General features: G+C 62.2%; 4 protein-coding genes across 4 annotated transcripts; all 4 read right to left on the minus strand.

The window, feature by feature from the left end:
* Positions 1 to 2: 2 nt before the first annotated feature.
* CHLRE_06g289033v5 (uncharacterized protein) lies at positions 3 to 5,588 on the minus strand. Its single transcript, XM_043063390.1, has 4 exons — positions 4,842 to 5,588; positions 4,021 to 4,204; positions 1,919 to 3,790; positions 3 to 1,791 (listed from the first exon to the last, which is right to left on the minus strand). The coding sequence occupies exons 1-4, from the start codon at positions 4,946 to 4,948 to the stop codon at positions 1,381 to 1,383; spliced, it is 2,574 nt and encodes an 857-aa protein (XP_042924096.1). The 5' UTR covers positions 4,949 to 5,588; the 3' UTR covers positions 3 to 1,380.
* Positions 5,589 to 6,261: 673 nt separating this feature from the next.
* CHLRE_06g289050v5 (uncharacterized protein) lies at positions 6,262 to 9,828 on the minus strand. The gene is made up of 2 exons (XM_043063391.1): positions 9,505 to 9,828; positions 6,262 to 9,280 (listed from the first exon to the last, which is right to left on the minus strand). The coding sequence occupies exon 2, from the start codon at positions 9,108 to 9,110 to the stop codon at positions 7,602 to 7,604; it is 1,509 nt and encodes a 502-aa protein (XP_042924097.1). The 5' UTR covers positions 9,111 to 9,280; positions 9,505 to 9,828; the 3' UTR covers positions 6,262 to 7,601.
* A 2,368-nt stretch (positions 9,829 to 12,196) lies between these two features.
* On the minus strand, positions 12,197 to 15,298 carry CHLRE_06g289100v5 (uncharacterized protein). Its single transcript, XM_043063392.1, has 2 exons — positions 15,002 to 15,298; positions 12,197 to 14,777 (listed from the first exon to the last, which is right to left on the minus strand). The coding sequence occupies exon 2, from the start codon at positions 14,605 to 14,607 to the stop codon at positions 13,102 to 13,104; it is 1,506 nt and encodes a 501-aa protein (XP_042924098.1). The 5' UTR covers positions 14,608 to 14,777; positions 15,002 to 15,298; the 3' UTR covers positions 12,197 to 13,101.
* An 844-nt stretch (positions 15,299 to 16,142) lies between these two features.
* CHLRE_06g289150v5 (uncharacterized protein) lies at positions 16,143 to 22,958 on the minus strand. The gene is made up of 11 exons (XM_043063393.1): positions 22,577 to 22,958; positions 22,123 to 22,328; positions 21,502 to 21,614; positions 20,954 to 21,080; positions 20,510 to 20,584; positions 20,090 to 20,187; positions 19,024 to 19,170; positions 18,584 to 18,651; positions 18,068 to 18,235; positions 17,751 to 17,911; positions 16,143 to 17,350 (listed from the first exon to the last, which is right to left on the minus strand). The coding sequence occupies exons 1-11, from the start codon at positions 22,720 to 22,722 to the stop codon at positions 16,491 to 16,493; spliced, it is 2,169 nt and encodes a 722-aa protein (XP_042924099.1). The 5' UTR covers positions 22,723 to 22,958; the 3' UTR covers positions 16,143 to 16,490.
* Between the last annotated feature and the right edge of the window lie 157 nt (positions 22,959 to 23,115).

Consider the following 23,115-nt stretch of genomic DNA (forward strand, 5'->3'; position numbering starts at 1 on the left):
CTTTCTTCCTGGTCCGAGCGCAACCCCCAGTGGACGCGTCCGGACCAGCCATGGCACCGAAGCGGCGCCGAGACGAAGCTGAGAAGGCGGAGGAGGAGAAAGGTGGGGGAGCGATGACCATTGTTGCAGATCAAGGCAACAGTCCAGTTTGCAGCTACTGTGCACCCATACATATGATATGAACCTGTGCACGCGGGTTTGATCATAAGACACAACACTGGATATCGGTACGTCGGCTGTGTAACCAACAGCCCCAACGGTACTCACGGACCTTCGCCGTGACAGAATGCAATCACTGTGCCACGTCAGGAATGTTTGACAGCACCACGCGTTGAATGAGTCTCGTATCTAGCGGCCTGGCAACTGACCGGCGTTGCCTGATTGCCCCATCCAGGCCGTGACATTACTTATCGCTCTCTATGATATCAGTACCACCACACTTATGTCCAAACTAACAACTCGACGGCCACCAAAAGCGACTACAAGTGCTTAGCACGTACCGTAACTGCTTATAGAACTAAAGGTGCTTGTTGCCGCATGCCCGCAACCATATGCCACTGCACATGTCTTGATTAAACGCAAACTTGCAAAGGCCACCTCGCTCGCCACCTGTCAGCAGCAGCATACCGCAGTCCACTCCAGAGTGGCACGTGCCTACGCTAAACCTCTAGCAGTTAGAAAGACACAATGAAGACGAGAACAGTGCATAAGGGGATGTACGAATGCGCGCAAGCGTGTAAATGGCAGTGCCACACTGCTACATTATTATCTGCAACTAATAATCAGCCCAGCGCTCATGTCGCCATGGCCTTACTTGCATGAGGCGCACCTCTACATGCACCGCCGCGAAGGGTAGAACCTACCCATTCATATTTCCATACCCAACATACGCTATGTGCAGAGACTCGTACGTGCAGTGTTGCGAAGGTCGGCACCAGCCACGGGGAGGGCGGTTTCTCTCTGGGCTGGTCAGCCGGAGATGGTCCCGCATGGCGTGGGTGCGATGCGCACCACCTTCGTTGGTTGGAATGTCCCTTCTTGCAGTGTCGCATTCATACCAAAAACGTTGGCAAATGCACTCCGGCGACTCTACAGCACACTCCTGTTGTGGCACTAGCTAGGCACTACACGTCTGCCACCCTAGATGGAAAGTCACGTCAGTATGTACGACACCGCGGGCGGGCAACCTACCGCAACACCAGTCCTCCTAACACCTGGGCGGCACGCAGTCGTAGCTGCCCCGCATTACTTGATCATATCCAGTTATAGCACATGCATACCGTGTGTGAACTCCCTATCATGTGAGCTTGCTACAGCGGTGGGTCTTCCTCTGGGCCGGGCCCAACCATGGCCGCCGGGTTTACATAATGTGTGCTGTAATTATGGCAACAGGCCAAAGCGACGGAGAACTCCTGCGAACATGTGGTTCAGTGGAGCCGCAGTGGGCGGCGCCCTCGACGCCGCCGCTCCCTGGCCTGCTGCCCCCGCCACCACCGATACTCCATAGTCTGATGCCACGCCCGCCTGCAGCAGCACACTCACCACCTCGTCACAGCGCCACATGCGCGCAAGAAGAAGAAGCGCAGCGCCACGGTTGCCACGCAAATGGCAGGCGGCGCCGCCGCGGCGCAGCAGCAGGCGCACCACAGCGGCGCTGCCCACCACGACGGCGCGTGTCAGGGCCTCGCCGCGTCTGAAGATGGCGGCGGAGGCGCCCGCGTCAAGCAGCGCCCCGACCACATCGGCATTGCCTCGGTCCGCGGCCGCGACCAGCGCAGAGTCCAGATGGATCTACAACATGAAGGAAAGGAAGCACTGGCGTTAGAGCATAGCTGCGGTATGGCTGCATTCAACTCCCCAAGTAGCTATGCAATGCGACTGTGTTCGATGCGAAGGTGTGCATCTTGTGCGTGCCTACCTGGGCGCGGAGCTCTGGCCGGCACGTGAGCAGCAGCCGCACCATGCCGGGACAGTCCACAAAGTGCAGCGCGGACGTTGGCAGCGGTGCGCCCGTGGGCTCGGGCAGTGCCGCCGGTGGCAAGTGGCTTGCGCTGAGGCAGCGCCGCGGCCTCCTCCGCCACACAGCCGCCGCCGGGTCCGTTCCGTCCCCACCTGCTTGCTCCGCCCCATCAACCACCGCACCCTGCTGCGTCTGCTGACGTCGCTGTGAACACGGCTGCAGCAGCATCGCGAGCGGAGGCCCTTCGGTGCTCACTGCCGGACCGGCGCCCGCAGCTGCAGGCACGGACCACTGGTTCACACAGCCGCTGGCACTCAGGCTCCTGCCAGGGCCGCCGCGGTCGCCGCAGGGGCACATGTGCAGTGCAAACCGCGGCGGCACCGCGACGCGTGCGCCACGGCGGAGCAGTAGCGAGACCATGGCATCGTCGCAGGCGCGGCAGGCTGCACGCAGCGGTGACAAGTCGCCTTCGGCGCCGTCCACTGGCCAGCCGCCGTCAATCAGCAGCTCAGCCAGCTCCGTGTCCCCGGACGCCGCCGCCACCTCAAGCAGCCGATCCAGCGCTCCCACGCCTGCTGGTCGGCGGGCGGTGCCGGCATCTCGGCGGGCGCCATTGCACGCGCCGTCGATTCGGCAGCGGCTGCAGCTGCCATGCGGCGTGATGCCAGTCCATGCCATGTACGACAGGATTTGCCGTACCACGAGCACGTGACCGTGCCGCACGGCTGCATACATGCCGTATTCCAGGTGCGGGCGTGCCTCCTCGCGGGCCGCACGCAGCGCGAGCTCCCCGGGGTTGGGGCTGGGGCTGGGGCTGGGGCTGGGGCTGGGGCTGGGGCTGGGGCTGGGGCTGGGGCTGGGGCTGGGGCTGGGGCTGGGGCTGGGGCTGGGGCTGGGGCTGGGGCTGGGGCTGGGGCTGGGGCTGGGGCTGGGGCTGGGGCTGGGGCTGGGGCTGGGGCTGGGGCTGGGGCTGGGGCTGGGGCTGGGGCTGGGGCTGGGGCTGGGGCTGGGGCTGGGGCTGGGGCTGGGGCTGCGGCTGGACGCGGGAGCTGGGGAGTGGATGCCCGCTTCCGCGTTGCTTGCCACGGCCTTGCTCACTATCATTATGTCCGGCCGGATGTCCCGTGCCTCGTCATCCGCGATTGCATCATCACCACCCCTGCTTGCAGGCGGGGTGAGCACGGCCGCGCAGCGGCTGTGGTGCCGCGCGGCCTCGGACCTGCCAGCGAGCCAATCTGCCGCTACGGGCATGCCCGGCGGGCTTGGGTGGCACCCACCGTGGCTGTCCTGTATGGGGACTGCTAACGAGCCGGAGGAGCTTGTGCCTGGGGGGCTGGAGCAGGCCATGCTCGGTGCCCCATTGCCTGCAGCGCACCAGCAGCCACAGGCGGATGCTGAGGTGGCAGAGGTGGCACAAGACCGTGAGGCACAGGACCGGGATGATGTGCATCCTGGCGCCTCCGGCGGCGGCGCTGCCGCAAGCGCTTGAGGCGTCTGAGCCGGTGCGGGCGGAGCCGAGGGGCCGCCGCAGCTTCTACGGAACCTGCGACCGCGGCCGCTCGCGTCAAGTTGCGCGCGGCCATCTCCGTAGCTGGTCTGGTGGCATGGCGGCACGCAGGTGGGCTCACTGCCGTCCACGAGCCTCGCCGCCGCCGCCGCCGCCGCGCCAACGAGGTGCTCAGTCACAGCGGCAGTTGCGGCGGCGCTCAGCAATGCGAAGCAACCGCTTGCAAGGGCCTTGCGCGCCACTGCCGCGTGCCCGAACAGGCAGGCGGCGCGTAGCAGGCTACCCGCCGCGGCGGCCACGTCAACGCCCCTGTGCTCAAGTGCCTGCGGTGAGGGAAGGTTAATAGTGGGATACAAGTCGGCTCCATACCCAATCAGAGCGAGACGGGGGGCGGCGGCGGTGTTGGGCGACGTAGAGCAGGCTTGAGGTGGGCAAGTGCGGGGCTGCAGGTTGCATGAAGTAAGCGGGCCGGCGACTGATTGGGCCGCGACTGCAGGTGCTCCTGGCGTGGACATTACGATGGGTCAGGAGCAGCCACGCGAGGGCAGCTCACCTCAAGGACAGCAGCCAGTCGCTCGTCGCTAGGGTGGCGCAGCGGCAGCACCGGGGTGGGGCGCTGACCAGGCACGTGACGGCTTGCGTGTACGAGGAGAGCAGCGGCTGTGGGCCCATGCGACCTCAGGAGTGTTTCGGCGCAAAGCTCCACCTCATCAATGTCCCGACAGGCATCCGACCGCCTGCACACATGAAGGGCCATCAAGGGGTGAGCATCGTTGAACAAATGAGATCGTGTTCAGCAGCAGCAGCAACTTAAGGTGCGCGCGCGGCATGGCAAGGGGCTTTTCGGGGCGACACCACACTACACCCCGCGCGTGGACGGGTTGCCGGGAGTCCCGCGTGCCTGGGGTTGGGAGGGAGGCCTAGGCAGCTTCTCGTGTGCCTGCTGCCCCCGCGAGTTTCTGTGTCTGCCACTCACGAAACTGTCTGTGTCTGTTGGCTCTTGGGCTGCGGGCCAGGCCGTTTACTTGACCCTTCGTCACATTTATATCTCGTTTCAGGGTCTCGCGGGCGCGCCCAACGGCAGTGGACAGCGAGGGGTGCGGCCCAGCTGTGCGGGCCGCGGGCGCGAGACACAGACACGCACACCTCGGCAGGGTCGGGAAGCCGTACATCCTGCGGCCGCAGGCATCCCGCAGCCCCCGTCCATGTGGCTAGTAGACCTGGGACGCCCCGCTAGAGATCTGCAGCGTCTCTCTAACCGGGGTGCCCCAGACACTCCTAAACCGTCCCCGAAGTCCGCATCCTCTTTGCAGACATACGGTACGCGTTGCCCATCGCCAGTTTCCGTCGCCGCAGTCGCCATATCAAACGAACCTGTCAATGTCGGTCTCGGCCGTGGTGTGCTCATGAAAAAACGGACCTCTTGTTACAAGAGGTCCGTTTGACGCGGGCAGGGGCGGCGACTGGCGAATTGTTGTCATTCGTCAAGTTATGAAGGTTTTTCGACGGTAAACAAGGGTAGGTTGTTTGTTTACCATACGTCAAGGTTTTATAGGTCCGTGGTTGCATTTGCCGGCGCCCTATGAGGGCTAGAACAGTATTGGGGCGCTCGCGCGGCCTCCAGGATAATCGCGACACAGTTCGCACTTCATTTACTGCGTCATGTCGCGTGTAAAGTGAGGATCGCTATCGTTGCATTGAAGCATGTAGGCGTTTCTGCTTTCTGTCAGCTCTGCAAGCAGCAGCTATATGGTAAAGCTACATGGAACGATTCCTTCCACTTAAACCAGTCTATGGCCATCTAGGCACGAGACTCAGAAGCCTCGTCTCGGCACGTTGGTTAAAACCTGAAAAGCCGTATGCCGTCCGTTGCCTTTCAATGTGCTATATAATAAAGCCTTCATGGATATGCAGTATACTGTGGGGCTCCTACCCCAGGGCCAGTTTCTAAGACTGGAACATGAGCGGAGCAGTTCGTAACGCTGAAACGGTCATGAGTTTGTCCCAAGAGTCAGCTATAAGACACTTGTGCTAGTTATCCTCACTACCATTGCGGCGACGTGCTTCCCCAACCGCAATGCACGACCAAACATGAAAACATCTTGCGTGAAAGTCCTTAAGCGCACCACCTCCGATGTCCTGTGAAATGAATATTCAGCAAAAATACTTGAGGCAGCGCATTGGTCGGCATTGCAAGGTTGGGTGGTTTCCAGATGGAACTTCGGCATGTTTGCTGGGGCAGCCGTGTGGCAAGCCAGAGCCTGTTGGGGCCGCCCGGCGCCCTGCGACAGGCTGCTATGAGCATGCAGGTCAATCATGGACCCAAGCAAGTGGCGTTGGGGCCCGGGGAAGGGGACCTGCGGGCCGAGGAGAGGGGACCCGCAGGCAGGTTGCGTCTGACCTTGGCACACCTTGCAGGCTCCGAACCTGTCGCTCTTTGCGCGTGCCGCACATTTAGTTTCTTTTCATGCATGCCTCCTATTTGTCTTCCCACTTGCCTGCGCCTGCACCATCCCCTGGCCGTCACCTCCCCTCGTCCGCCTCCCCCCTCCCCTGGCTCTCCACCCTTTCATTTGGCACAGGCACAGGCACTGAAAGCTGCGTGGCCTGCGTAGAAAGAGCAGAAAGTTGCGTCACCTCCCCTGGTCCGCCTCCCCCCTCCCCTGGCTCTGCACGCTTTCCTTCGAAGTTCGAGGCCCACACAGCATCAGGGAAGGCCTCCCCTGTACGGCATCCACCGCCTTACTCCAAGGAAAGCGGGGAGCGCCAGGGGAGGGGGGAACGCTAATGACGGAATGCTTATGGGGTTTACCGCGTCACAGTTTATGATGTAAGAGGATTCCCGCTGTACCCGCTGTATGTCTACCGTAATCTGCATGACCCACGCCACGCACGATTGTAGCCTTCAGCAGCTACGTCTGGCCGCATCCAAAAGTCGCTTCAGGTGTTCGATCTTTTCTCCGCATCTGGTGGCTTGTCTACACCGTATGAGGGATCTGCATGTACCATGTGCAACCCACCAATCTTGCACCGGTACCTCAACAGCTACGGTGTCATCCCACTGGTGATCCCACGCGGGAACTGCTTGGATACCGTACACAACAGATCAATGCACAACTGACCGCATGCAGTACAGTCATCCATCTCACAGCGTTACTCCAATGTACCGTATGACCTACCATTATAATGCACCCTCACCACGCATACCACGAAGTGGTAACACGAGGGACCTGCTGACGCAGCTCCCAAGCCAGCGAACACGTCCTGACGCACAGCGGCAGTACTACAGACATATGCCCTGCTGTAGACCTCAGGGGCGTGCCATCTGCTGCCCTGCGACGCCAACAGCGTACTCTATGCCTTGGGCTAGTGCTGTAGGCCCTGCCACCGCCTACCTCTACCTAACCTTTCAATCTTGCAACTCCGCTAATGTACGTCAGCCTGTTGCATAGCGTGCACATGTTTTGGGCTGAGGTCCCGGAGTGAAGATATGGAAAAACAACCTGGACCTGGGCGGGGTGGCCCTCAGCGACCTGATCATCCATCTTCAGTAACATTTCAGAAACTAGCACTCATAATGCACAGCATTCAGCATTCCACAAACCCCAAATCGTGTTTTGCCTGACCATATTGGCAAAAACAGAGCAAAAGTTCACTGATCGCAGTTCAATACTTCTTCAGTATGGTTGATGTTGGGACCTGGCCACCTGGGGTTTACACAGCCAGGTGTCAGGGAGGAGGTGCACTGTCAGGGTGCCGGTCACGTCCACACTATTCAAAAACCGCACACAAACGCGCGCCCAAGACACATCAACGAGGAGAAGGGCAGGTGCAAGGCCGCCGCGTGTGATTCTCGTCTGGTGTAGTGGCTTTTGAGAAATCTATTAAGACATAGTTCCTGGAACAAAACAGGCGCTCATGCGCGATGGGTCAATCAGTCATCACATGCGTAAGCGCGGTTCAAGTGCTTTATGCAGTAAGTATGGTATCCGTCCAATGTTAAGTCGTCACTCCATCCGAAAGCATTGATTCTGACATCCTCACTGCTTAGACCCCATCAGTGGCCTTGATGGCCTTGACAAAGATGCCGGCGGAACGTTGGCCGGCTAGACCGCTTGGCACGCTTCCAATTCATCAGGGTGCCCACACCAGCAGGTGGGACTCGTCAGGCACAAACCCAGTGTACGGGGCCCAGTCGCACCACTGCAGAATGCGCAGCTCAGCTGCCGCCAGGGCCGCGGGGCTGCTGCGCGCGGCCACCGCTAGCGCGCCACTGCCCGGCACCTCCTGACGCCGCTCCTCAAGCTTCGCTGCCACCCACACAGCCGCCACGGCATACACCTGCAGCCCCGCGGCCGCAGCACCAGCGCCCCGACAGCCGTAGACAGCCAGCGGGGCAGCGGCGGCGGTGGCGTCTGGCCGCACAGACAGCAACAGGCGCGCCAGCGGTTCTACCCGAGTCCATATGTGCAGCGCCAGGCGGCCAGTGGTGTCCGCCGACAGGCACAGACCGCGGCATGTGAGCAGAATGCACTCGCGGGGGGCCAAGTCACGTAGCTGGGTCGGTGTCGGTGGCGCCACAGGCAGCGGGCTGCTGCCCCTGCTGCCGCCACCGCAATCATAGGTCGTGTTGCCAAAAGTGCGGCGGCTGGCGCTAGCGACGTCACAGCTGTCGTTGCAACCCGACGCGACACAGCAGCTGCCGAAGTCGCTGCTACTGTGGGAGCTGGCACGGGCGAAGGGAAAGCTGTCACTGGCCGAGGCACCTGCGGAGGGACCAAGCAGCAGCGGTCGCCGGGACCATGCCTGCGCTACAACAGAGGCGGAATGCTGCTGCTGGTGTTGCAGAAACGACTGATGGCTCGCCTCCAGGCTCCGGCGCAAGGCGGCCTCACTGCTGCACGTAAGGGCGGCTAGCTGTGCCGCTGACAGCCGCACGACGCCACCGGCAGCTGCTCCCATGGCGCAGCAGCTGCTGCCATGCGAAGAGGGCTGCAACGCCGCCGGAAGGCTGATGAGCGGGGGCTGGCACGCTGGCACGCGCAACGGTCTGTGATGTGCCGGCGGCAGGGGTTCCTCGTCACGACATGTCGACAAGGTGGGGGCGCTGCCAGCAAAGCGCCAGCTGCTTCGCGCGGTTGCCCCGCCCACCGATGCACAACCGCCGCACAGGGCCACACCACTTCGGCCTTCCGGGCTGGTGCCAGGCAGCTGCCCCGGTGCGAGGTTGACAGCCGAGGAAACGGTCATCGTATGCGGAAACGGATGACACGCGCGGCCCCCTCGCTCCGGGCTCATGCCGCAGCTGCTGTCAGGGTTGCTGGCTGATGCCCACGCTGACCAGACACTCGCCGGCTGCGCCGCAAAAACGTAGCTGCTGCCTCTCGAGTGACTGGGCGCGCCTGACGCCTGGGCTTCGCCGCGTGTCGAGTCAAACACCTCCAGTTGCTGGCCGCATCCACTTGTCCTCGCCCGTTTTGCATAGCGATACGAGTCATCTAGCGCTGGCGACTCGCAGCACCGCTGGTCGCGAGGGACCTTGCCCAGCTCCACGAAACGGTTGGCCAATCGTGCTGCGCTGAGTTTTGCTAGGCTCACGGGCGTGGAAGTCGAGCCAGTGCCAGCTGATAAAAGGGATGACATTCTAGATGCTGCGCGTGCGGGCAGTGTGCTCAGCGCCCACTAGCGCAGAATGCGGACTCCAAAGCTTGACAAAGCCGAACAACGGCTGCCCGCTGCACTGGTGTCGCAGACGCCCTCAGGTAGATGTTCGGCTGTGCAATTCACAGGTCAGCCCTTGAGCAACTTGATGTCTGCGTGCGAGGTCAACCGTGTGAGGACGTCGGATGGTCGTCCCAGTCGACTAAACGCGCGAGTTACTCGAAGCAATGCGCGAGGAACCGCAATCAGAAAGATATGAAAGAAAGCCAAGGCCAATCCGGACACGCCGTTTGGGACACGCCCGACCAGCAGCGGCAGCGCTGACGAACGACGATTCTATCGCCACAAACCCGCGCGACGCACAGCCCAAACGCACCTAGGTGGATTACAGAGGCGCAAGAGCACGTCGGCTGGCTGCGTGACCTCTGTGCGAACACCCGCGAGGTGCAATGACAGCACCGGGTTTTCAAGCTGCGGAAGAGACTCGATGTCTTCTTGCGAAGTGACAGGTCTATAACCAGGTGTAATCTAGATTGGCTCGGAGCGGCTCTGGGAACAATGCTCAAGAACTAGTCGCGGTCCTTGAGACGCGAGGAGTCGTGCCGCGATAACTCGATTTCTTCGTGAGCGGGACTGTCGGTGGTAAGGTATGTACATTACTGAGCGGTATTAGCATTGGGCTTGTGCTCGTCGCTTGGGCTCGGAGTTAGGAATTGGAAGGTACTGCATCTCCGCGCTGTCATAGCCTACACGGTTCGGCCCTTGGCACGCGGAAACCTGGGCCCGCGCGACATCAGGGCCTTCCTTCCTCACCCAGGGGGCTCAAAATCCGACCCCATTTATCTTAACACACACGGCCGGGGGTAATGGGTGCGACTGCGTTGACATCGTAACGATGATGTTCACACCACACGCGCAAACACCGATTTGCATGCGCTGGTGGCGCTCGATACGCATATACATGTAATCGATTATCTCTTTGTCAAGGTGGTGTGTTCGCGGCTGCCGTTTTTGTCGACTCGGAACATCAACCCACTTTGCAGCCGTTGTCGAAGTTTTGAGGGGACGATTTGTAGTCTGTGAACCAGCCCTGCAGATGTTTTTGATCCACTTGGTGTGGCACGGGCTTCTCTCGATGCCCCAGCAGCGCTACGCCCAAGCGGCTGCGCCCCCCTCTGACAACACGTGCATATACCGTGTGCACGGACAAGGCACAGTCGACGAGCCCCCGCTGCCCCGGGCTGTGAGCAATTTTCAATCGACACAGGCAAACACAAATCCCCCCTACTTGCGCGTCGACAAGCCCTTCGCCGGGGGCAGGAGGGGAACGAGTCAAACGACACCTGCCGGTGCGCCTCCAGCGGGGCCAGGCTTGGGGCCAGGGGCATTCGGGCTCCTCTTGATGGGCCTTGACTCGCACGCCCTTGGCACGCGGAAGCTTACATTCTGGCGGGCATAGCCAAATACTTGTGAATTCCATAGATGTGTGTCTACTTGACAGTTACCGAGTCATTAAGCGGCGGCAAGATTCGTCTGATGTCTTTATGATTGCGGTTTTTGCAAGCACGTCGATTACAAGAGAGGACAACCCGAATGTTGCCTGGACGAACTTTAGCCAGGGGACTCCTGCCCCCGACCGGAAACCACCTCCAGGTTGGCTGCATACTCTCTCGGTCTGGATCCGAGCAACTCCGCGTACAGTGAGCCGAAGCTAAGCCAGTGCCTTGCCAGGTGCAAGACCCGCCAAAACCTCACCATACAGCTTCACCGCCGCAAGTCCAGGCAAGACAGGTAGCACGCATGCTCGTGCACACCACCTTGTAACCTTGCTTGTAACCAACAACAACACGAGGTAGATCGTTTGGTGGCGGCACCCCCGCACAACAAGGCAAGACAGGTCTGCTGACCGCCGTGTTAAACGAAAGCACCACTCATTTCACAAATCTGGGGTCGTGACAAGGCGCCAAGAGGCACGGAGGCCCAAACACAACGGCCGGCCCCTATGGCCGGGCGCGAAAGCGCAAGCGCGCAACGTCAACCGTTCGTACAGTACCAAAACAGGCAAGAAATCGGGGCGGCCCCCACATGGCAGGCCCACACACATCAAGGGGAGGGCGGCGGGGAGGCATTGTCTTCAGGCAAAACAAGCAACATCTTATCATCAGTACCACGCGCGAGGAAGGGGTGGTGTGTAGGCACCGCATCCCATCCACGCGGGTGAATCCCCAACGTCACGAACGTCTGGAGCCGCCCCCAGAAATCCGACACAACTAACGGCAACCCCAATGGCGGACACCGTAGCCCCCGCAAGGGTGGCCCCGGCAGCCAGCCCCGCCGTCACCACCGTTGTCGGCCGGTCATTATGAAGTCCGCCTTCCGAAGCACCCGAGCCTAAAGGACGCCAGCCCATTGGTTGATGGGACGCCAGCAGCGCGGACATGCGGTATGTAGTGTGACGTCTGCTGATTGCTGACACTTCGTTCCACTGCATGCTGTCTATGCAGACTGTATCCATTGCCTGAACGAGAGACTTTGTGTGACCGGGCCCCTGCACGCAGAAGGCCCGGTACCCTACCACTGCAGTGTAGCAAACACAATGACGACTAACTGACTCCGTGACTACCGATTAGGAGGGCGCCCCAAACGGTGCCGTGGGGCCTATCAATGCAGCAATGCTTCCTTCCTGTGCATGGCGTTGGGTTCTCAGGACAGTGTGGCGATGTGCTGATCAGGGTGCATCGCTGGTGACGATGCAGTGATGTTAGTGGGGATGTGGCATAGCACGACGTCCGTCGGATCCATCCCTAATACAGTGATACCCCGCTGCTGCCGCAGTACTGTAGCTTAATGTCCTTTTATACTTGTTCACTTCGCTCCGGGGCCTTAGACAGACTGGCAGAAACACAGGCGCTGCCTGGCTGTCACAGGCTGTCACCATAGGTCACCACCCCCATCCATGCAAGCAAGTTGCTCTGCTGTTGCCCTCTGCTGGCTGACGCAACTTTTGGATTGGACTTGAGTCCTTGCGTTGCGCGGTCAAGTCGTCTGCTTGCGAGCCACGTGTCGAAGAGCTCAATTCTCATTGCATGCATCTACAGCCATAGCCATGTGACCAGTTGGTGAGCGTTCGCAGGCAACGGCCACGCACGAGCGCATTCATCTTTGCATTCATCCACAGCACAGCTGCTGCAGGGCGCGATCAAGGTCAGCCGTCATAGTTACACCCCCTGACTTCTTATGTCCAAGCCCACATCATGGCTGAGGATTCCGTACTATGCACCAGGGGTGCATCTGTGTGATGTACAACCATCCACATCTGCAGCACCTGGCCAAGCACCCTTAAGGACATTCGTAAACCGGCATTCCAGCCAATTTACTTCGCACGTCTGCTGCTGCGGCCTGCAGGTGCGCTCTCCCTCTCATTTCCAGCACGCATTGTAAAACACGCTCAAAGCATTGGGCGATGACCGATCGATCCGCAGGACATGTACAGAGGAGGCACACAGCACCTGTCAAGCAATGAGGAACGTACGTGCCCACATCCCCCGCATGATTATTTCAAGCTAGTAACCCAGTAATGAACGTCAGGAAAGAATAAGGTGCATATGTGATCATACCATCTTTCTTGGAAGCTTTCAGTTGCTGAAAACATTAACATCTGTTGTATTTCATTGGCGTCTGTTCGTACGGCATGCAGTCACGCAGCCACACAGTCGTTGCCACACACAGTCCCACAAAACGTACCCTGCGAACCCCCAAAAATAGAACACGAAGCATCATACTGCAGCACAGCACTCTAGCACGTGCACTAACCAGGGAGAGGCGGCTCTCACGCCACATATTTGAACCTACTCGACGACTCAATGAAGCGCCCAGATAAACATACAGGATGCCACCTCCATACCCCGCACCCCACATCATCACCCGACCCCCTGCTGCTGCTGCTAGGCCGGCTTGGCATGCTTCCAATTCATCAGGGTGCCCACACCAGCAGGTGGGACTCGTCAGGCACAAACCCAGTGTACGGGGCCCAGTCGCACCACTGCAGAATGCGCAGCTCAGCTGCCGCCAGGGCCGCGGGGCTGCTGCGCGCGGCCACCGCTAGTGCGCCACTGCCCGGCACCTCCTGACGCCGCTCCTCAAGCTTCGCTGCCACCCACACAGCCGCCACGGCATACACCTGCAGCCCCGCGGCCGCAGCACCAGCGCCCTGACAGCCGTAGACAGCCGTCGGGGCAGCGGCGGCGGCGCCTTCTGGCCGCACAGACAGCAACAGGCGCGCCAGGGGTTCTACCCGAGTCCATATGTGCAGCGCCAGGCGGCCAGTGGTGTCCGCCGACAGGCACAGGCCGCGGCATGTGAGCAGAATGCACTCGCGGGGGGCCAAGTCACGTAGCTGGGTCGGTGTCGCTGGCGCCACAGGCAGCGGGCTGCTGCCCCTGCTGCCGCCGCCGCAATCATAGGTCGTGTTGCCGAAATTGCGGCGGCTGGCGCTAGCGACGTCACAGCTGTCGTTGCAACCCGACGCGACACAGCAGCTGCCGAAGTCGCCGCTACTGTGGGAGCTGGCACGGGCGAAGGGAAAGCTGTCACTGGCCGAGGCACCAGCGGAGGGACCAAGCAGCAGCGGTCGCCGGGGCCATGTCTGCGTTGCAACAGAGGCGGAATGCTGCTGCTGATGTTGCAGAAACGACTGATGGCTCGCCTCCAGGCTTCGGCGCAAGGCGGCCTCACTGCTGCGCGTGAGGGCGGCTAGCTGCGCCGCTGACAGCCGCACGACGCCACCGGCAGCTGCTCCCATGGCGCAGCAGCTGCTGCCATGCGAAGAGGGCTGCAACGCCGCCGGAAGGCTGATGAGCAGGGGCTGGCACGCTGGCACGTGCAGCGGTCTGCTGTGATGTGCCGGCGGCAGGGGTTCCTCGTCACGACATGTCGACAAGGTGGGGGCGCTGCCAGCAAAGCGCCAGCTGCTTCGCGCGGTTGCCCCGCCCACCGATGCACAACCGCCGCACAGGGCCACACCACTTCGGCCTTCCGGGCTGGTGCCAGGCAGCTGCCCCGGTGCGAGGTTGACAGCCGAGGAAACGGTCATCGTATGCGGAAACGGATGACACGCGCGGCCCCCTCGCTCCGGGCTCATGCCGCAGCTGCTGTCAGGGTTGCTGGCTGATGCCCACGCTGACCAGACACTCGCCGGCTGCGCAACGTAGCTGCTGCCTCTCGAGTGATTGCGCGCGCCTGGCGCCTGGGCTTCGCCGCGTGTCGAGTCAAAAACCTCCAGTTGCTGGCCGCATCCACTTGTCCTCGCCCGTTTTGCATAGCGATACAAGTCATCTAGCGCTGGCGACTCGCTGCACCGCTGGTCGCGAGGGACCTTGCCCAGCTCCACGAAACGGTTGGCCAATCGTGCTGCGCTGAGTTTTGCTAGGCTCACGGGCGTGGAAGTCGAGCCAGTGCCAGCTGGTAAAAGGGATGACATTCTAGATGCTGCGCGTGCAGGCAGTGTGCTCAGCGCCCACTAGCGCAGAATGCGGACTACAAAGCTTGACAAAGCCGAACAACGGCTGCCCGCTGCACTGGTGTCGCAGACGCCCTCAGGTAGATGTTCGGCTGTGCAATTCACAGGTCAGCCCTTGAGCAACTTGATGTCTGCGTGCGAGGTCAACCGTGCGAGGACGTCGGATGGTCGTCCCAGTCGACTGAACGCGCGAGTTACTCGAAGCATTGCGCAAGGAACCGCAATCAGAAAGATATGAAAGAAAGCCAAGGCCAATCCGGACACGCCGTTTGGGACACGCCCGACCAGCAGCGGCAGCGCTGACGAACGACGATTCTATCGCCACAAACCCGCGCGACGCACAGCCCAAACGCACCTAGGTGGATTACAGAGGCGCAAGAGCACGTCGGCTGGCTGCGTGACCTCTGTGCGAACACCCGCGAGGTGCAATGACAGCACCGGGTTTTCAAGCTGCGGAAGAGGCCCGATATCTTCTTGCGAAGTGACAGGTCTATAACCAGGTGTAATCTAGATTGGCTCGGAGCGGCTCTGAGAACAATGCTCAAGAACTAGTCGCGGCACCTGAGACGCGAGGAGTCGTGCCGCGATAACTCGATTTCTTCGTGAGCGGGGCTGTCGGTGGTAAGGTATGTACATTACTGAGCGGTATTAGCATTGGGCTTGTGCTCGTCGCTTGGGCTCGGAGTTAGGAATTGGAAGGTACTGCATCTCCGCGCTGTCATAGCCTACACGGTTCGGCCCTTGGCACGCGGAAACCTGGGCCCGCGCGACATCAGGGCCTTCCTTCCTCACCTACGGGACTCAAAATCCGACCCCATTTATCTTAACACACACGGCCGGGGGTAATGGTTGCGACTGCGTTGACATCGTAACGATGATGTTCAAACCACACGCAAAAGCCAATTTGCATGCGCTGGCGGCACTCGATTTGTGTAATCGATTATCTCTTTGTCAAGGTGGTGTGTTCGCGGCTGCCGTTTTTGTCGACTCGGAACATCAACCCACTTTGCAGCCGTTGTCGAAGTTTTGAGGGGACGATTTGTAGTCTGTGGACCAGCCCTGCAGATGTTTTTGATCCACTTGGTGTGGCACGGGCTTCTCTCGATGCCTCAGCCGACGAGCCCCCGCTGCCCCGGGCTGTGAGCAATTTTTCAATCGACACAGGCAAACACAAATTCCCCCGACTTGCGCGTCGACAAGCCCTTCGCCGGGGGCTGGCGGGGAACGAGTCAAACGACACGGGGGCGGCAAGCGTCTCCAGCCGTCCAGCGGGGCCAGGGCATTCGGCGTGTCTTGGCATGCCGCTCCCCACCCCGTCCTGCATGGCCTGGCACGGTCTTGCCCCAACAATGGCGGTATCAGGGAGTCAGAGATCGTTGCGTGACATGGGTGCGGCTGCATCGCTGCTGCGCTGTACGACGTCACATAAACCTCAGGTACTGCTGGCCATGCTGCGGAGGGTTGACTGAGTCCCTGGCTCTGGTGTCGCTCCCACCCTCGAGCTTTCGTAGCCCCCACACCCGAAAGCACGAGCCACAAAGCACTTCCTTCAGTTACGCCGGTAGATTAGACCGGCAGGAACCCAGCAGGCGCAGCCCGCTTAGTCCTGCTACCCCTCCTCCGGCGAAACACAATGCGGCCGTACCGTACGTCAAGCAGGCTCCGTTGTGGCCTGCCAACCGGCGATGCCAGAGACTCCGGCATGTAAGACGCCCACCCGCACAAGATACGAGCACTTAACAATGCGCAAAAAGTGCCATTCAATTTAACGTCATCCGTATCAGGCCGCTGGCCGCATCCGTCCACCTCAGGTCATTGACTCGCTGACACGGCATGCTGCTCCCTCACCGCTGCCGCTCCTGTCCGAAGAAAGCCGCATTTGACGAGGACAGCGGCACGCCCGCCCCCACGCTCGCACCCGCCACACCCGGGTGCACATCACCCCCCAGGTCTAGAGTCATTCCTCCACGGCCGCCGCCGCTAACGCGGCCGTTGCTGCCTGCGGTAACGTCGCCGCCTCCAGGCCGCTCCAGCCACGCCGCCGCCTGGCCTGGCCCCGCCCCGCCGTCTCGTGCACCGCTCGTCGCTCCTGCTGCTGCGCCTGCTGCCGGCCGCGACCCGGACCCTGACCCAGACCCCCATCGGTCCTGCGTCAAGTCGAGCTCCAATCCGGACGGCCCGCCGCCGACGCGGCAACCTGCCCACACGCCTACCGTCGAGCTGCCTGGCTCTTCAGGTGCCCCGCCGCCGCCGCCGCTGCTGCGGTCACTGCTGGCACTGGTGCCCACCGGCCCCGCCCATCGCTCCCCGGACCCTGCGTCGCTGTAGCCGCTGAGACCGAGCCCGGCACCGCTGCTGCTACTGCTGCTACAGTTGCTGTCAACGGTGCTGCTGCTGTACTGCCGTGCTTGTTGTTGCTGCGGGCCCCCGGATAACGGCGCCGATGTGGATGCCTGGGACACCGCAGCCGACGTAGCACCCGCCACGCCGCCGGGACCGCTGCCATTGTCGCCGCCGCCGCCACTGCTGCTGCTGGCAGGGTCCGCGTCCGCCCGGCTACCGCCAGCGCCGCTAGTGCTGCCACCGCTGCTGGCGCCGCCACTGCTGCTGCCACCGCCGCCGTTGTCGAGCCCGAGTGAGATGGCGCCGCGCCGCCAGGAGTCGTGCCGGCCTCGGTCCGTCTCCAAGTCCACATACAGGATGCCTGAGGCAGGGCGGCGCAGGGCAGGGTGGTGCAGGAAGAATCAGTGCACAAAACGATGCACAGTGGGAAACTGCGCCGCGGTTGCGCACTCAGACAAATCACTGCACAAAACGATGCACGCAAGGCAGCGCACGGCTGGAAAGAAGTTGATGGCAGCCATGGTACACGCGGCACGCATGCCCACCCACGCCCACGCCCATCCACACACGCGCTGAGACCACCCCACACCCACACCACGGCTGCACGCACGCGCGCCACAACACGACACATACACACACACACACACACACACACACACACACACACACACACACACACACACACACACACATACACACACACACGCGGTGGGCGGGCGGGCTCCGTTATGTTACTGTTTTCCTCATACATACACACGCACCCGGGTTGAGTTTCTGTATCTCGCCCTCGATGCGGTCCACCTCCGCCCCCACCGCGCTGATCAGCTCCCGGCCGTACGACTGCACCAGCGCCTCCAGTGCCGCGCGGTCGTTGGCCGCCGCCGCCGCCTGCAGCCGCCCCAGCAGCTGGTCGCGGCCGCACCTGACGCAGTGCGGGGAAAGGGGGTTGGAGTCGGCACTTTGCGAGTCAACCACCGTCAAGTAAACCTGTTAAGTAGCCCCCTCCGTCTTGCGCGGCCGGCTCTCCTCCCGCTTGGCTGAGGCGCAACCCGCCCCGCAGCCGCCCCCTGGCGCTCACCTGTCCAGGTACCTGCCCACCACCTGGTCTCCGTCCCAGGCCACCTCGGCCTTGAAGCGGTACATGCCCGCGCCGATCTCCTCCGTCTTGGTGTCCGTGACGTACTGAACCACCGGGTCGGCGCGCAGGAGCGACTGCACCGCCGCCACGTCGGCGGGGGCCATGGACCTGAGGGAGGAGGGGGCAGAGGGACGGGCGGGGCAGGCAGGAGAGGGGAGGGGAGTTCCGTGCATGATTAGTGTTTAAGACAAGATGATGTTGACAGGTCGTTGCAGCAGATCAGTCATGGCGTTACCAAGGGGAGAGGGAGGAGGGGTTGCGAACCCCAAAACCACGAGGATCCCGCAAGCGCACCCGCTACCGCACCAGCAGCAAAGAGCCACGTTCCACACACGTAAGCGTGACGAGGAAGGGGCTGCGGGCGTGTGTGTATGCCATGTGTATCGTCCCCATTCCACTGCAGCACACACAGACACACACAGACACACACACTGACACACGCACGCACGCACGCACCTGCCAATGAGCAGCTGCCGGTTCTTCTGCACCAGGAATGTGGCGATGGCGCCGAGCAGGCAGCCAACCTGCAGGAGGGGTTTGGTGCGGGTGGGCGCGGGCGTGTGTTTACGTGTGTACCATACGGGTACAGACGGGGGCGCGGGGTTCGTCGATGCCGAGCACATAGAGGGGATGGCTCAGTGGGAGGGGTTAAGGCCGGCGTGTGTTAAAGAGCACAAGGCCGGCGTGTGTGTGTGTGTGTGTGTGTAACGGGGGACCATGACTTGTGCAAGTGGGAGCTGCTCCCTCATGCCAGCCCTCGCAATCGGGCGGCCCAACCCGAGCTACCCACCCGCAGCATCCGCTCCGCTCCCTGCCCCTGCCCCTGCCGCGCATCCCTGCCCTGCCTAGACACACACGCTCACACACACATGCAGTAACCACACACGGTCACTGACCAGGATGGAGCCCGCGGCATCCCACATGGCGTTGCCTGTGGCGTGCGCCAGTGCGGTGCAGGCGGCGGCGATGGCCAGCCCCAGCACCGCGCCGCCGTCCTCCAGCATCACCGCCACTGTGGTGGGGTCCATGCCGCTGCGGATGTACTGCAGGGATTGCGCGGCAGGGGCAGGGGCAGGGGCAGGCTGTTTGTGTTACGAGTTCACAAGACTGGGAGAGAGGCGTCTGTGTGTATGTGGGGCGTCGAGACACCAGGAAGGAACGTGAGAGCGCGAGGAGAGAGCATGCAGTGCGGTGTGGTGGTGATAATGCCTGGCTCGCAGGGTTGACGGCGCTGCGGCACGTGTTCACATGTGCTCCAGGTGGGTGGGGGGGATAGGTGGTTTTGAAGGTTGGCTGATGCGCGTAGCGCTCAGGCGACTAGGGGGCATGACGCATGGCAGTCCGGGGGTCTGGGGGACTAAGCGTGACTGATGCGGCATGCGCGTTTCCGCACAGCGCCAGCGAGCAGTCGTCAGCGAGCACTTGCATTGTACCTACTTGCTTTAGGACATGCTGTGCATGTTGCCGCCGTTTCATGAGGAGCCCCCGGAACTGGTGACTAACACAACTGCTAACGACCCTAAATTGGATGACCACAGAACTGCCGACGGCTCAGTCACTGGGGCTGCTGCCTGTCTACGAGCACCCCGCTCCTAAACCCTTCGGCCCAGCATCCGTCATAACAAAGAAATCATGATGTTGGGCGGCTGTGCTTGCAACTGCTGTGCCTGGTGGCCTTGCGGTGTCTGACATGTTAGCCACAGCCAATCAGTAGCACTGGCACGGCTGCCACAACGATTACGCTAGCAGAGCGCGCACGCGGCCCCGGCCCATACACGCCCATTAGCCACCAGGCAGCGCCACCGCCGGCACTGCCCAACGAAACCCCAGCCATGCAAGTGAACGACTCCTGCTCTGAACCCGGACTGCGCCACACTTCTGTTTGGAGCCTGCTCCCTGCCCTTGCCCACTTCTGCCTGCCCCAGCCCTCCTGCCCCAGCCCTCCTGCCTCCGCGCCCTCACCTGCAGCAGCCCCATGCGCTTGCTCTGTGCACCCGCCACCACCACCTTGGTCGCCACCCACAGGCTGTAGCCCTCCAGCACACCCGAGATGGCCAGCACTGCGGGGAGGAGCAGGAGCAGGTGCCGGGCGAGGAGGCAGAGCCAGGCATGTGTTTGTGTATAAGGACGACAAGTGAAGCGGTGGGTGGGTGCCTGGGTGGGGGAAGCGCAACGTCAGCGGCACGTACATCCATCACTAGGGCATCAATGCTGCAGCCATCCGCGCCAGCCCCTGCTCCAGTATCCCTGCCTGCCCCTTCTCCCCCACACCCAGGCTCAGGTGGTAACGACTTCGTCTGCAGTCTTCAGTGCATCCTGTACCGCTTTTCCACACATCCTTGCAGCTCCCCTCCCCTCCTCCCCCCCTCCCCTCCTCCCCACCTCCGTAGTTCCAGGCCATGTGCTCCAGCTCGCGGTGCTCCATGAGTGTGTGCACCCCGTGGATGAAGGAGGCGCCTGCGGGGGGGTGGGGGTGGGGGGGGCAGGAAGGGGAGGGGCAGGAAGGGGAGGGGAGGGAGGGAGGGAGTTGGAGAGGGCTGCCGAGGTTAGGAGGCGGAGGAGGGGTGCAGGCAGGGGACGGGCGTTGCGGTGCGTTGTATGTGGATGCAGCGGCCGTGGGTGCACCCACACCGCGTCCGCATGGCACCGCAGCTGTGGCCGTCAGCGGCATGCCAACACACACCCAGCCCCATCCCACACACACCCAGCCTTATCCCACACACACCTCCCCGGCCTCCAGCAACCCTATCCCCACCTCCTACCCCCCCCCCCCACACACACACACACCCCGCCAACCCCGCCCACCACACAACCTCGCCCGCTCACCCGCCCCCAGAAAAAAGATGCCCACAGCCGATATGAGCGACCAGATGAACCGGTCGCGTGCGTAGCCGTACGGGTGCATCTCCGTGGGCCCCTTGCGCGCCTTCATCAGCCCGATACGCAGCAGCATCTGCGCGCACAGCGGAGGTGGCGAGGGGGGTTGTTTCCACATGGGCAGCGCACCTGGGACACGAGGATGCAGGGGGGACAAGCTACCGGGGGTTCCAGCCTTCCAGGCCTGACTAGTTAACGATAGCGGTGACGAACATAGCGGTGACGAACAGCCGGCGCAGCAGGGCCCCGGGCCCGACCCGCTCGCATTCCATGCACGTGCAGCATACCAGTGCCCTCATCCTTGTTTGTCCCACGCGGCTGGGTGCGACAGTAGGCCCGTAACTACCGCCTCTACGCCCACCTGGTGTGCCCGCGCCAGTGTAACTTGGTTTGGTTTAGTTTGGGTTGGTATTACAGCCCTTCCCACCCACCCCCTGCTCCCCAATCCCCCGCCCCCGGCCACCAATCCCCCGCCCCCCGATCCCCCGCCCCCCCACCTGGTTGAGCACGTCCGCCACGCTGTGCATGGCCTCTGCCAGCAGGGCGCTGGAGCCGCTGATGCAGTGCACCCACAGCTTGGCGCCGAAGATCAGCACGTTCACACAGATGGCTGAGGCGGCGGGGAGGCGGCGGGCGGGAGTGTGTGAGGCGTGGGGCGGGGGCGTGATGGGGGGTTGCAATCATGACTTAAGAAGAAGTGAAGTTGTAGCCAGGGGGTTGCAAGGATTGGTACAGAGAATTGCAGGGGTGGGGAGCGGTGAGGGAGTGGCGGGGAGCGGTGAGGGAGTGGTGGGGAGGCGAGGGCAGGTTCCGGCGCGGGGCCATTCACATCGTGTCCACTGCGGCTGCCAGCTCCGCGGTGCGCAACAACACGTGAGCCCTGGTGCGCCACCCCACCCCACCATTTCTGGCAGCCCACGCCCCGTGGCTTCACCCCTCCCTCCCTTTTCACAAGACCCGGCCGGGGCACTGCCCTCTCGTGTGTGGCGGCTCCTGTGGGACCCTCAGCCGCCAGGGGCATGCGGTGGAACCGCGGTGTCGCGCGAAACCCATTCCTGCGCACACCCACACCCACACCCACACCCCCATCCAACCAGCCCACTATCCAGCCGGCTTACCGACGTTGAGTGTGTGCAACTCGTCCTTGTGCCGCTGCTCGGCGGTTCGCTGCTGCGCCGCCGCAACATCTGCGCTCACAGAGCCGTGTGGCGGGGCGTCGCAGGCAGCGCCGCTGCCATCGCTGCCGCTGCTGCTGTCACCAGCGTCGCCGCCAGGCCAGGGCGCTGCGGCGCTCGCGGCCGCCGCGCAGGTGTGCAGCGGGAGCCTGTCGCAGCAAGGGTAAGGGGAAACGACACCAGCGTGAAAACCCCAGTTCCTGGGTGGAGCGAGCCACGGGCGTCAGTCAGGCCGGCCCAATTACGCATGGCGACATCAAGCTGATGTCCCCCGCAAGTGCGCGAGCCAGTCCCGCTAATACGCCTCCGTTCTCGATGCGCGCATGGTCCCATTCTCGGTGAGTGGCAGTACCACCCAGAACGCATGGATGCACATCTGACGCAAGCGGTGACTCACTGTGGGTTATTGAATTGCCAGGCTCGAGAGGTTGGGAAGTGAGCGCGGAGTCCGGGTATCTTCCCCAGAGGCGTGGCTCCAGCGGCTCCGGCTCGAGCGAGCCCAGTCGAGCCGCTCCATGCCAGCGCTCTTGGTAAGCTATACATCCCACGACGACACACGCTTAACGTGGTCGGCGCTATCCCGGGTGGCGTGCGCACCAGCATCATGCCCGCAAGTGAGCCTCTAAAGACTAGGCCGCTCGTAATTAGTTGAGTGCTATGGCTGAGGATGAAGGTACCTAAATATGACGGTAGCATGACGACATGAGGGAGTGTAAAGTCGGGGGGCGTCCCTGGGTGTCGACGTCGACGGTTGCAACGTCAAAGGGCACGTTGGTGACAAAACGCCAAATATTTCACTTGTTAGGGCTAAAAGGTCCAGTTACTTTGTGGTCAGTACCTGCGGTCAACGCTCCGAATGAACCGATCCGGGGCTCCACGGCGGTATGCGCGTCCCAGCCCTATCCGCTCCCCCTTGGTCCCAAACCCCCTGCGCCC

The sequence above is a fragment of the Chlamydomonas reinhardtii genome, chromosome 6 (assembly GCF_000002595.2).
Source record: "Chlamydomonas reinhardtii strain CC-503 cw92 mt+ chromosome 6, whole genome shotgun sequence".
Lineage (NCBI taxonomy): Eukaryota > Viridiplantae > Chlorophyta > Chlorophyceae > Chlamydomonadales > Chlamydomonadaceae > Chlamydomonas > Chlamydomonas reinhardtii.